General features: G+C 37.9%; 1 protein-coding gene across 1 annotated transcript in view; it reads left to right on the top strand.

The window, feature by feature from the left end:
* Nucleotides 1-13,008, top strand: part of ITGA9 (integrin subunit alpha 9) — a 215,866-nt gene extending 202,858 nt beyond the window's left edge. The window contains exon 28 of the mRNA XM_054060077.1: nucleotides 8,082-13,008. Coding sequence (XP_053916052.1) covers nucleotides 8,082-8,180 — 99 coding nt within the window. The 3' untranslated portion in view covers nucleotides 8,181-13,008. The remainder of the gene's footprint in view (nucleotides 1-8,081) is intronic.
* The last annotated feature ends 1,738 nt before the right edge of the window (nucleotides 13,009-14,746 follow it).

Genomic DNA, 14,746 nt, shown 5'->3' with positions numbered 1-14,746 from the left:
AATCATTAGGTTGGAAAAGACCTTAGAGATCATCAACTCCAACTGTACCTGTCCACTACTAAATCATGTCCCCAAGCATCTCATCGACCCGTCTTTTAAATACCTCCAGGGATGGTGACTCAACCATCTCCCTGGGCAGCCTGTTCCAGTGCTTGATAATCCTTTCTGTGAAGAAATTTTTCCTAATGTCCAATCTAAACTTCCCCTGATGCAGCTTGATGCCATTTCCTCGTGTCCTATGACCTGTCACTTGGGAGAAGAGACTAACACCCACCTCTCTGCAACCTTCTTTTAAGTAGTTGTAGAGAGCAATAAGGTCTCCCCTCAGCCTCCTCTTCTCAAGGCTAAATAACCCCAGTTCCCTCAGCCGCTCCTCGTAAGACTTGTTTTCCAGCCCCTTCACCAGCATTGTTGCTTTTCTCTAGACTCACTCCAGGATCTCAACGTCTTTCTTATAGCAAGGGATCCAAAACTGAACACAGTACTCGAGGTGCAGCCTCTCAGTGCAGAGTACAGGGGAGAATCACTTCCCTGGACCTGCTGGACACACCGTTTCTGATACAAGCCAAAATGCTGTTGGCCTTCTTGGCCAGCTGAGCACACTGTTGACTCATGTTCAGTCAGCTGTTGACTAAAATCTTATGTTATATTAAAAAAAAAAACCAAAGTACTACATTAGATTGTTTATGCCATTGTTCATCTCTGTGTGCAGTTATCTCTTCTGCACACCTAAATGCATCTTTTCCATGCATGCTGCTAGTCAAAATTTTGTATCTGTTTAGAGGAACATAGCCTTAGTGACTGTTTTTTTCGCTAATGTGGACATTGAGTTAGACACAAAACATCTGGTTAGTTTATTTAATAGCCGTTTGAGTTAAGTTTATGAATTGACTGTTCTTAGCAAAAAAATAAAAGAGCTATTACATTTTTTTTCTCATTTCAACATTACAAAGTAACTGCCTAATAAAATGTGTGTTTAATAACTACTCGTTGTACTACTACAGCATGTAAAATAGATCACCTTCTAAAATCTGTGAAGGACTAAGGATCTTCACCGTAGGTACCAACAGTAATATCTTAAGTCAGTTAGCCAGGCTGTACAGAAGTAACCTAAGTGCAGTTTTGTGTACATTGCTATTTCTTTTCTGTCATAGCAATGTCTGTCTGTTGCAATACACTGGGATCAGATGCAGATGCTAGGTATCAAATTCTTCCATAGTAGATAAACAAAGTGTTTGTAGAGGAGAACTTATCTTTGAGCAAGCTGCTGAACTTCCCTTTGCCTCAGTTTCCCAGCTGTGTAAGTGTATATATGGCATTATGTATATATACAATGTATATGTTGTATATGCATACATATACACACAGATAACAGCCACTTGTGGAATGGTGATGTTTGAAGCATCTGTATTTATTTTCTCGTACATATTTCACTGAACAAATGAGGACCTGCATTACAGGAAAGTCAAGGGGTTTGCCTCTTGAAAAGTCAATGGAAGACTAAATAATCAAAGCCAGACCACTTGAGTCCTCATGAATTTACCTTAACCGTGCTATCATCCTTCCTCCTAAATATAGAGTTTCTCTATTAACTACAGGCAAGACATGTGGCTGCTTTCCAAACATGCCTTTTCCTCACAGGAGGCCCCCGGGAGGTGGCAGTTTGCCAGTCCTCAATGGAAAAGCTGATACACAATATCTGATCATGACCCTTCTGTACTGTGGCAAGAGTCCTTTAATTGGGAGGAAGGAAATGGTGCATCCTTTTGGAGCTGGTGGCTTGCCCGAATCATCCAGGACCACGCAAGTGCAAAGTATTTTTTCAGCCTTCTTGGCAGTAGTAAAGTGAGATGCCCTTAATAACCAGTGATCAGTCTCTGCATGGGGAAACATTCCATGCTTCCAATCTCAGCAGCACTTCTTTGCAGACATTGGAGGTGTTGCTGCCCTGCTGACTGTTGGCGGGGTGAGGTTCTTGGCCCTGCGTTGGATCATGATTAGCTGCATAGTGTTTTTCCGCTATGGTACTGTTTATGAGAACGGAGATGTGCCCAAGGGGCACATGCCCAAAAAAGTTAAGGACAACAGTGAGTTAATTCCTTCTGAAGGGCCATGAGGTGGATGGCTTGGAACCTCTGCCTAGATGAAAGAAATGTGGCAGTAAAAGATGCTTGATGTAAGTCCAGACTGTTCATCAAGTATCGTTGGATAATGCTTACTGTAGACGAAGAAACTGTAATAAAGACAGCTTCTGATCGAGACACTAAATCCAAACTATGTTATCAAAGCCTAGTTCGATAGGAGATTTCTTCAGTATTTAGGAGTTCTTAAATATTTGTTTTATTTCTTAGTTAAACCTATATCGGTACTTATTTTGCTCTTTTCCTTTTAGTTGTTGTGTTCAGTAACCTCCATTAGAAGCTGTTAGTCAGCAGAGCCATACTGACGAAAATCAATACTTTTTGTGTGTGGTTCATGAACCTCAGTATACACTAGAAAACTTAATTAAAAATTGTACAAAAAGTGGCAACAGTCTTTGATACAGTTTCGGATTCTGTTTGAACATTTTCATTCAGAAGCTTGTGTTCCTAGCTCAGTTATGTATACTGCTGTAAAGTAAGTCTATTTTTTGTTATAGCAGTGTGTAATTGTTCTTATAAATCTTTTCTTGTTTCATAATGGATGATGTTAATGGGAGAAATACTTAAAAAAAAAAAAAGACAAAACAACCATTCTTCTACAATTCCCATTTCAAACTATTTCTCTTTTTATTTGATTGGGAGAATAAGCCTTGCTGGGCATGATGAAAATGCTTTAGACATTGACCCAACAGTGAATACAAGAAAGGCAGCAATACTGCTTGCTCTCTCATCATTTTTCCCAACTCCAAATTAAATTTTGTTCTGTAACATCATGACTCTTCAAACATACATATAATTGGCACCCTACAGAGATAGCCACAGGATGGTACTGCAGAAAATGTTAGCTAAATGTTTGTACTTTTGGAGTTCAAAAAAAAAAAAAACCCATAAAGTCTGATAATTCAGGCTTTGGATGTGCAAGAAATAGCAGCAGAAATGAAAAAGACAATAATTTGTTGTAATGTTAATTCAACATTTAGAAATCACTTTGACCAAAGCTTCCACTTTGTGTGAGTGCTTGAACAAAGCAATTTTATGCAAGCCTTGTTAGATATGACTTCTTTGTGATTTTTAAGGGATTTTTAAGCCTGGCATGACAGGTAAAGGGAGTTGTGTGGGCTAGTGAAAGAGGCTTTAAATACTCAAGACTGAATACAGAACTTGACAGTGCTGTTGCATGGCAGGAAATAAGTTCACGATAACAGGTGTCATTCCCTAACCTACAAGTAACACAGATTTTCTATTGCTTTATTGTTCAGTTTTGCCAGCAACATGCTTTCTGCTCAGAATGTACTGTAGGTGGCAGTAAGGTTATGCTAGAAAAGGGTACGTAGGCTGGAGTAACTAAATAAAAAGGATGCGTGTAAAACCTATGGATGTTTCCAGGTTTTGAATATAATCCACGTATTTATAGCAGCTCTAGTACTTCCTTGAAGCACCTGCAGAAAGTACTGGTTATTGTTTGCCGCTTCTGGTAAAGACCAGGCCAGCTTTTTCTTTCCATTTTGTTTGGTTTTACCTGAATTTGTTTGGTTTTGTTTAAAATCAGACATCTTTGCAGTTTATCGTGGCAGATGTGAAAAATGACAGTTTGTGTATTCACAGACAATGAAGATGCTATCTCCTTTCTCTGGTGTGGGCTCCATTGTGAGTGAGGGAGATAGCCCCAGGATTTCAGGACTATCCTTGTAGTTGCAAAGTCTTCCCAAAGTCTCTTTCTACCCTGTGTTCGCATACAAAGTAGAACATGCTGCCCATGGTGGAGCAGTTCCCTTCTGGTGAGGTCTGGCAGGGTTGAGAGTAAAGTATGGTGCATGCTGAGCAGTGTCCCAGTCCTGAAACCTTTCCTTCAGCCACGCTTACCCAAAAGGCTCATAACTCAAGAGGGCCTCCTCAGCTTTCCTGAATAATTTGCACCCAACTCTGAAATACTGAGTGTAGTTTGCTCTTCTCATTTCCTGCAGTGTCTTTAGTGGCTGATGCCTCTTGTTCTATTATAACCCTTTGGCTTCCCATGGTCCTCCCTCTTTGCCTCCTGTCAATATGTTCTCCTGTTGCTCTTTCTATCATGAGTGCCTTCCCCAGACAGAAGTTTACTGATCAAAATATTGTCATCAGTCCTTTCCTTGGATGTGGTGGGGTGAACTCACAGATTGCATAATAGGGTCATGGCTCTGGACATGGGTATCACTTTGCCACATACATACATGTGTATGTGTACACACAAACTCGTGTGTATATAGGGATAGTAAAGTTTGGGAGAACTGAACAATATTAGAGACGCATTGCCCATGAAAAATGAATTGGAGACCATTGGCACATGGTGAACACTCATTCCACAAATGAGATCATAGAAATAACCTATTAAAACTGAGGATCTCTCCTCCTCTCCCTACTTGAAATTCAGGGCTGAGTCCCAGCAGTGCTGTCCTCACTGGGTTTTGTGAGTTCCCTTAAGGGCTTTGCATTAGCCACAGAAAAGATCTTCTGTTGTCACTCTTGCCTCAGTGACAGAAGAGCTAGTATATACTCAGCCCCATTTTGCATCAATTCTCCTGTTTTGGTGCAAGTATCCTGCTACTTATTACTCCTGTATCTCCTCACTCTATGTTGAATTGACTTGTTCTCTGCAGCTTGCCACAGGCACTTATCAGCCCTCACCATATGGGTTAATATGCTGTCATTTTTAATGAAATCAGTTTATTTTAAGGAGATGGATATGTAGGTTGTGTGGTCTTTTGCGAGACAATGACTGTAATGTGATTTCTTCACAGCCATTATCAAAATAAAACCTTTCTGGTGATGATAGGGACTCCATCATGCTAGGTGGAAATCTGCAGTGTTAACACTGCGGAACAGCATCCCGTAACAAAGCACATCCTTGCCTTGCAGGGATAAGAAATGTATGTAACCCCTGACTGCTATTTAAAAAATTGTTAAAAAAAAAAAAAAGTCCTTAAGGCCCACTTTCTCTTTTTCCTTACACTTAAGTTATCTATGTAATTTTAGATTACCCACATCATTTACAGCAAGTAAATATATATAGCTTCGTAGCGGAATCACATCTAGATGTAGGATTTCATGGTTCATTAATATTTATTACGGTCTTCAGCTCACTTTTTTTGCCCTGCTGGAAAGTTAGACAAAAGCATTCTGTATCCAGTAACAAAATAATAAAATACCAAAACTATCATAACCAACTTTTAAAGATAATTCCTGAAGCAGATGTTCACAAACAGACAATTTTTATTAAAATAACAGTGGGAAGGAGTTCACTTTTGTTTGTTTGGCCCTCGAGGAAATTAAAAAGCCTTTCTATAATTTTGATTATAACTTCAAGAGAGGATTTTATTGTACTTGGTATGTGGTTGCATGAAGGATGGAAACCTTAAGGGTTTAAAACCTGTTTTTAAAAGCTACAAACTGAACTTCTCTTGTTAATCTTAGGAAACAAACTCCTGTGGCAATTTTCTTTTGTAATGTGCAGAACATGTAGGTCTGTTATGAAACCTGATAATATAAAAATGACACCCACTTCTTCAACACATGTGCTCCCTGAGTGTGTATAAGGACTATCTGGAGATCCCTGTGACTAAAATAAGTACTTATAATTAATCCTGCTGGGACACAACAATAGAGTCATAGGTTCTTACCCCCTTTTTTTTTTTCATTGTCAATAAAATAATTCACCTCCATTTTAGACTGTGAAAATCTAGGCAAACTTTTGCTCTTGGCTTCAAGTCTCCATTGAGCCAAAGTATGTTGTCATCAATGGTGAAATTTCACTGGGATTTTATCATGGTGCTACTGGAGGATATCCTCTCAGAATATATCCTTTTCACTGGTATGGCTTGTAGGTACAAGTATAAAAATTACTAGTAATGATATTTTTCTGCTAAAGAAAGAACTTGATCTGACTTCTAGAGCAAGTTTGAAGAATAAGGAACCGGAGAAGCCCTTCTTTAATACTCTTTTTTTCAGAATCCTTGTGTACACTGTTTTGAAAGATGCTGGGAGGTGAGATGACCCTCCAAAATCCAAGTGTCCCTTTTGTGAGGTGGTTTTTCAGAACAGAACCACCATTATCCACACATTTACGTGTGTTGAGCAGCAGATGAAGCTTTCCTTAGGATAGATGGGAAAGAGACTAGTCTGTGCACAAGGCTATGAACAAATTACTTTTAAGGTCTAACTCCAGTCATTCATGGGGGCCTCCAGAAGGTCATGAGACCCCTGTAAAATGGAGATAATAGACGTTTGTGTGTATGTCTACCTGTTGGTGTATTTATAAAGTGTATAAATAATATGAGGTGTACATGTAATGTACATCTATGCACTCTGCAGGGCTCACCTATCACTACAAGAATAGCATACCCAGGGCGGTGGCCCGCAGTTATCTAAAAACCAGTGTTGTTAGACAATGCTGCAGCTACTTTTGCACAGAAGCCAAGAGGCGGAGGTGAGGGGTAGTGAGAGGATGGTGTGTGTCCGGTCTCATGTTGCCATGAATTCAGGATGCAGCTGGGGGTACTGGCAAGGACTTGGGCTTTAGGAACCATCAACAGTTTGAACAAGCGGCCTTTCAGATCCCTGCGAGTTAAAATACATTTGAGGAAAATCCAAGTTGCTAAAGAACTGAAACTAAAGAGCCCAACGTAACAGAAACTTAGTAGTGACAAAGCAGCACAAAAATATTCCAACATAGAGTCAATTTGGGAACAAAGGATGGCAATAACTGGTAGATGAAGAAGGCTAAAGCATCCTGTTTTACCCAGCAGGAGTAAGAAAACAGGTTTAGAGTGGTAGGAGTCACATAAATGTTTAATTATGATAAACAAAATATTGATTCAGTGGTCTCAACAGTGCACGACTAAGTTCGAGGAGTTATTCTTGAATGCTTACCAAGGTCTGTTATTAAAATCATGTCTGTTTATTTGAAACACTTAAAAAAACAGGGATATGAGATGTTTTTGTCCAAACTGAGATGAAAACCACTTGCATTTTTTTAACCAATTACAAGGGTTTAGGAAACAAGAAAGTGTGCAAAAGTGATCATCAGCCCTGCAGCATTTTGAAAGCTTGTGAAGGAGTCATTGTTGGTGCTGTATGTTTGGTAAGACCAAACTTGTATTTTGCCTTCTAAGCTGCAGATTACACAACTGGTAGAAATGGGACAAGGGAAATGATTTAGCAAAAAGAAGAGTCTGAAGCTATTTGTTTCCTCCATGTAAATGATCCTTAAATAGAAAAATTGAGACCTGACCTTAGAGTGATTAATGGCAGGAAAAGAAGTACCTGCTGTTGCACAGCAGTGAGCTGATACTTCCAGAGGCAAGTAAGCTGAAATTGCAGCAGAGTTCTTCAGAACATTGGTGGAGCACCTGCGATACTCAGTAGACTGTGCTGGCTTTCCTGGAGGACGGTTTCTTAGCAAAAATACTGATAGTTGGAATTGGATGTTGAGATGTGGGCACACCATCTTCCTCTGATCTTTGTTGTTTTGTGCAGCTGGGGGCACTGAGAGCATAGTTCATAAAACTCTGGCAGCATTTACCAGGACCTGAGTTCTAGCCTAGCATTAGGTTCGGATCAAAATGTTGCGTTAGTTTTCATTTGAAACTGCTAGACCTGTATCTGCCTCATCTGGTCTGTGTTAATTAGAAATATTTTATATGCATTTTTTTTAAATCATGTTTCATGTAAGGGGACTCTTCCCTCAGGGTAATTAACCTATAAGGAACAGAGTACTTATAAAGATTTGGGACCCAGTTTGATCTCATATGTATTGATATAAACAAGGAGCTGTGACTCCAGATTGGCACTAGGAGATATTAGATGTTAACACCTCTGCTGTTTTTTTCTGCACACCCTTTTCTGACAAAGTAAGTTTCAATTTAACGATACTGTTACTTACCACTGTCATCTCTTCTTGATTTGCAGATGGGCTTCTTCCGACGGAGATACAAAGAAATTATTGAGGCTGAAAAGAGCAGAAAGGAGAATGAAGATAGTTGGGACTGGGTCCAGAAAAATCAGTGAACTGCTCGCGAAAACTAAAACCCAGTCATGTGACACGTGCTTGCTAGCCTATAGGTCCTGCTCTCGTATCTTCCATATGTGGAAGAAGGAATCTTCTCCAGATTTTTCGGAGACCCTATTGATGCTGTGTCTTTATCACTCCAACAAGCTAGGGAACATATCCTGAGGCAACCGCTGCAGCCATGTTGGGTGACTGGAGAGATTTACACTTCATTTAAGAGCTGAACTTTGAACTTTGGTAACCAAGCTGCAGTGCAGAGTAATATTTATGAATCCAACTATGTGGTATACCCTCAGGGGAAGACTGTTACCTAAAAATATTTTTTATAAATATAAGCTTTTTATATTGATTATGTCTTTATATTTGTATCAATGTTTTATAGTTTCTATTGAATAGCTATATAGTTCACTCAAGCACTGATATCTGGCTAAATCCTTGGAAATACATATATGTATATATAAATCCTATTGTACTTTTAAACTTCAATGCAAGAGAGAAGAGAGATTTGCAGATAAAAGTAGCTGAAATCCTATATGTTTAATTCACAAGGCTTGGTAATGTTGCATGTAGACCATTTAATGGCAATAAGCCAAAGTCTTTTCACTATCTCTTTTTTTAGTTGAATTTGGTGTTTGGTTTATAAACTGAAGAACCTAAAGCATTACACAAATGTGATGTTCTGTATCTGAGTCTGTCCTTTACTGGCCTGAATAGGAGACGACAAAAACACTTCTTTGGTGACATGTAGCAAGACTTGTGTCTTGCTTTGGCTCAGAGAAAAGCAAATGCATCACATAATGTTTTCTTTTGGGAAGCTGACTCTTGCAGTCTCTACTGCTTTAATAATTGTTTAGAGCTGTACAAATGAGATACCAGAAGGATGTAATTGGGCCAACCACTACAGCATTCACAAATTCCTTGGAATAAAAAAAAAAATAATAAAAAAGAAATGGAGCCATGTTAATGTTAAGAAGAATAGTATTTAAACTGCTGTTAATGATTGTGATCTGTTGATATCAGAGCAAGTGATAAATTGCTACAAGCTATGATCATTAGGCCTGCCTTGTGAGTTTCATGCATGAGTCATTTGTCTGTTTATATAGTTTTAAAAGAGATAGGTAGATGCAAGGTTAAAACATTTGGATCTTTGGATCTTGAGATTCTCTTTCTGGGAGTTCCTAGTACTAAATGTCATACTTCCTCAAGCATTAAGAAGGAAATATAGTCAAGGTGCAGATGTTACTGGATCTCAAATTGCCACTTTGTTCGCTGGTAATTCCTTAGCAAATAATCTGTTGAATTAGAAGAAACATAGTTATAATTAATTCAACTGTGTTTCTTCAAAAAGCTTTTGGATTTCTGAATAGAAATAGTGGAAATCTATAAGACTTGGTTTTAGATTCTACTTGTATTTTGCACCTTGTATAAATAAGAAGTAAATGTCATGTTGGTTTAAAATCCATGTAAAGAAAAGAAGGGCCGAGATCTATGGTAGATGATGGAAGAGAAACAAAAATGAGTGGTTACAAGGTATCTCATTCTATGAGGGTAAGGTAAAAGAACTGCTTGAAATCTGGAAACTTGAATACAGAGAACGTGCAAGAAACCTGCTTGAGAATAGGCCTTATTCTTGCACTTCTTTGTTAAATTCATTATATCTTCAAATTTAAAAAAATAACCACTTCAGTATTCCTGTAGTGTTTTTTCTCTGTACTGCCATTAAGTGCCTCCTTTTGCTACAGTATTGATCAAAATTTATTAATTTAACTATCTACACCCATTAGGCAAAAGATGTTTTTTAAGTGAACAAAGTGTATTGATTCAATGTTTGACAAGAAAAGCTATTAGTCTATCCAGTTATTGTTTTTAAAAAAATCATTGGTAATTCGACAGATTTTTGTATAGCAAATGGTTGTTTAAGCCAGAATCTGAAAAAAACTGCTGCGAAAAATTCTGTTGTTAACCACATGTAGTTGACTGCAGATTTTTCGTCAGAGTGCGAAACCAAAAGGCTGATGGCTTTTAACTGCACTGTTGTGTTAGAGACTATTGAATTCCTCATGGTATGATATTTCTGACATGTTAGTTTTGCTAGTAGTTAAACCTAATGTATCTATTCTTTTTTCTGTTGTTGAAAAATATCTAAGACTGGCAGTTACAAGTTGAACAATGTCACGGTATAGCACAAGATTCACAACTTTGAATTGAATAAGAAGTTGCTTAAAATACTTCCTGAAAAAAGCCAAGTACATTTATTTAGCTGTAAAAATGTTCAGTATCTGTCTAAAACTAAGACCCCCCAAATTATATAATTGAATTTGCTAAAAAATAATTTAGGGAACAAGTGAAACTATTTGTGATTTTAACTGAATTTGAAAGTTTCCATCCAAAAAAAGAAGGGAATTCCCTTTGAAAAGTTAAAATGCCTCTTTTCCACCTTTTAAACAAAATTTACTTTCAGATCTGCCAAAAATGCTTTATTTCAATACTTCAAAAATCAAGATTAGTTATTCCTTTGAAACATCTTTCTAAAGTATAGGAAGAAAAGTGTTTTAAAAAGTAAAATATCCATTTAGCATTTCATATTGTGTTGGATATTTTTTTTCTTTTTTGGCTCAAGGCAAACCTTTTTTTCCTATTTGTTTGAAGTAAAAGAAAAAAAAAAGTAAATCCCATTTGATTGAGCCCACACTGGACTTTTTTGATCTCTGACTTGAATTGTCTGCTATTGATCCAACACAAGTTGTCACTAAGTAAAAATCTACTTCGTTGGCCAGATTAGTGACATATTCTTGAAAGAATCCATAAATTATTAGTATCATCACTGTCAGGTACTCAGTAGTTCTGTTGTCACAGATACTCTTGTACTCACATGTATAATCTTTCTAATTTTTTTCTTTTTTTTTCTTTCCTTTTTTTTTTGGGCAAATTCCATTGTGGCTCTTGCTTGGTTCCAGTTACGATAATCAGATTTGACAAAGAAATCCACAAGTACTTAATGTTAATATCCTGCACAAGCACCTTTCCACTTCTTAGAAAGTAACCAAGCAAGTCAAAAAAAACCCCACCAGTATCAGTTGACTGCAACCAGTTTCTAACCCCAAAATCTTACAAAACCATAATATACATCAAGAATGTGTAGAAAATAACTGTGCTATAGATCTGCTGGGTGGTTTGTGGTTTTTTTTAATTAAGAACTCATAATAAATGTAATTGTATCAAAATGTAGAGATGTGGTTACTTTGGAAATTGTTTCTAGGGCTCTGGAAGTTGCCATCTGTCAGCTGCTTGTTAGTTCCTTTGTGCTGTACTGCTTGTGCTGCAGAACTGGGGGAAGTTGTTGTACTAGTTATCTCCAGTTAATCCATTTTGGGACCGAGTCATCAGTTGTCTTGGACAACTTCCTTGAAAGGTTTGCTGAATTGACATGGCATTTTTTTTTTTTGCAGCAGTAGCAGGCTAACTTTGCACTGGCTTTAAGTTATGCAGGTGGAAGCTTAGAAGTGGGGCAGTAACATTTTCAAATGCATTGTCTGCCATTTGAGAGATCTTTCATTTAAGCCCTGAAGCTTGTAGTGTGCAGCGTGTCTTCTTACAGATGGTACCCTTGAAGTTGCTTTTAGGGTAGGAAGAAAATCTTAGAAAAAAATGATCAGGAAGCAAGAGGGGAAAATTCACTTAAAGCAGAGCCCATGTTGTTGCAAACCTATTTACTTTCCGTCTTGAATTTGAGAAAATCACAGTCATTTCAGAGTTTTCGTGGCCCAAGGCACAGGCATGAATTTCACCTTCCAAGGGCTGAAAGCATTTGCCACCTTTCACAGCATATTCTGTGACCATTTCATTTGAAAACCAAGGATCTGCTCTTGCAGGTGAATGTCTATCCGTTCACCTCAAGCAACAGCCTGACTAGTGTACTCTGGGGCCGTCACAACTATGCTCTGGTACTTGGCCATTGTAGCTAACAAAAATACTGGCAATGTTTTTCTGAATAACCCTAGTTTTTAATTTGTATGGTTACAATGAGGAAGTCAGCAAATTGCAGAAAATAGCGGAGCAGCCTCTGAGTTGAAGTCATCTTAAAAATCACTTGGATTATCTGAGAGAGAAATTGTGCTTGATGTGAACCTCAAGCCTGTAAACCACTTAAATTATTTCATCTCAAAGTGGCAAAGGCTTTTGCAAGCCGAGCATACCAGTGAAGATAACCAACCTTCTTTACCTTGATGAATGGGAAGGACCCTACATACAAGTCAGCTGATGTGCAGGTAGTTGGGCTTGCTGAAAGTAACAGTTGCACAAACCTTGCCTTTGGTGATATTTAGTATTGACTTTCTTGAATGTCTTCTGTTTATGGGCACATTTTGGAGTCTTGCACAAGTTTCAAGCATAGTATCCATGTGGTGTGGGAATGTATATAACATTGCTTTCACTAAAGGATTAAGGGAGTCATGGGACTAATTTCTACCTTTGTCCAAACCCATCCACTTGCTAGGGTTTCTTGAATAGAAGTGAAAGTAGATTTTAGTTCCTTTAGTGTACATTGATTAAACTGGCATGAAGACTATAATTGCTTCAGATCATGGTTTGCATATGCAGTAGGGTACCCACACTATTGTCACTCCTTTTTCTTAGGATGTCACTCCTTATGTATTTTAGAAGTGTATGTTTCCTTTTGTGAACTTGTGGTTGGAAAAATGTGTTCACTCTTATTGATGTCACCTGTATTTAGAAGCTTGTGTTCACCTATATTCTATTTCACTTGCACTGTTTTGGAAACGTCAGGTTTACAAGAATACAACTTTTTGGAATAAAAAGTGGCTGCAAAATTACCCTAATAATATAATTTTGTCACTTATTGTCCTTGTCCAGGTCAAGTATTTTTCTGTTAATCGAGTGAGACATTTTCTCAAGTATGTTTGAATTAAATGGTATGTGTGTTTGTGTGTGTGTGTGGATAATGGACATCTTTTAGCATAATTCAAATACTTCTATAAAATTAAGCTGTTTGGAGACTAAGAATATAACTTGCTTGACTACAATATTGTAAAACCATGGAAATAAAACCATAGCAGTGGGATTTATTTATATTTCAACATCAAGTAAAACCCCATGTGGTGGTGATACTACCCTATGATAAGAACACCAATCTGTATAAGTTGAGTTCCTTTTCAGTCTATACAAATTTGGACAAAAGTCAAATTTTTCATCTTCACATATTTGTTCTGCAAGTATTTCTATTCCATGAGTAGCTAAATAATAGATATGAAAGATTTTCTTCAGCTCCATACATCTCTCTGCTTATTTTGTCGAAGCTGGATAGCAGCTATAAAAAAGCTAATTGATTTCTGTGGCTGTTGTGTACCTCTTTGAATTTCTGATGCCTGTTAGATGTCCCATCAAAGTTTTCTCATCATTTTGAAGATAGGTGAAACTTCTGTGGTAAAATATGAACTGACCTGAACGTACATTCTAGAACAAAACCAAAAAACTAAGCCTGAAATGTCAGATTTTCCTTTTCCCCACCTTCTGCTTTCGTCTCTGGTTTTTGTGGAGACCATCTATGTAAGTGTTTAAATGTTCTTCAGCCATACAGAAAACATCTGCTTCCTCTGTATTAGGCTGTCAGCTAAATATCTAAGAACAGGTTAGGCAGAGTTAGGACCTAACCTGTGACTTGAAGCACTTCTGTACTGGTGAAAGACCACCTCTATGCCACAAAGCTAGAGGCATTAGAAGTGCTCCAACTAGATGTGGGTCCTGGCATGTAAGTAGTGCCCTTCCAAGTAAAAATAAATGTTTTCAGTCCGGAAAGCTTTCTTCAGGAGAAAGAAAGTATTGTTGGTCAAAAGTGGCAGGAGTATGCTGCTGCCCAGAGGAATGCAAGGCACGGTTTGCTTTTGGAGATTAGTGGAAGCTTTAGTGCAGCACCAACTGAAATAATAACCAGCAGCTTTTAGATGTAGGAATACTGTTATGTTATCCTGCGAGTGTCCCCTTCTGGGGATGGAGGACCAATGAGCTAACACTGCCCTCTGTGGGGCTCACTCATCTTTTTTCACTTTAACAGGCAGTTTGTACTTCGCAGGATTTTGTACGTCGCAGGATTTTATGTGTTGCCTTCAATCGTAAGTGGCTTTTAAGAACCCTTTTCTATGACAAGGTGGCTTTGTTTTTTGAAAAAAAAATAAACAACCAAAATCTTTTGCAGGTTTGTTTCTTCCAGCTTCACCAAGAAGGGAAGAACTAAATTAAAATTCAAGGAAAGAAAGATATTCTTTTACCACAGGAAAACCAGTGTTGTTAGCACGCTGCTCAGCCTGACATTTTTGATCTGACGTTTTGGTTTCCTGTGTTGGCCATTGGTCTCCTCTTAGGATTGGACATAATGGGAGAACCTCTGTCAGATCATTTCCAGGTAGTATTTAAATACCTCATGAAAAAGGGAGAAGTGACTTTTCCCCACAACTTTGGAGACTAATGGGATGGATAATGACCTGACTAGTCCTAAATAATTTTTCTTTTTTAACTCAAATTTTGAACACATATAACAGATTAGATATGG

The sequence above is a fragment of the Cuculus canorus genome, chromosome 2 (assembly GCF_017976375.1).
Source record: "Cuculus canorus isolate bCucCan1 chromosome 2, bCucCan1.pri, whole genome shotgun sequence".
NCBI classification, from domain to species: Eukaryota; Metazoa; Chordata; class Aves; order Cuculiformes; family Cuculidae; genus Cuculus; species Cuculus canorus.
This window is presented reverse-complemented; position numbering and strand designations above follow the sequence as displayed.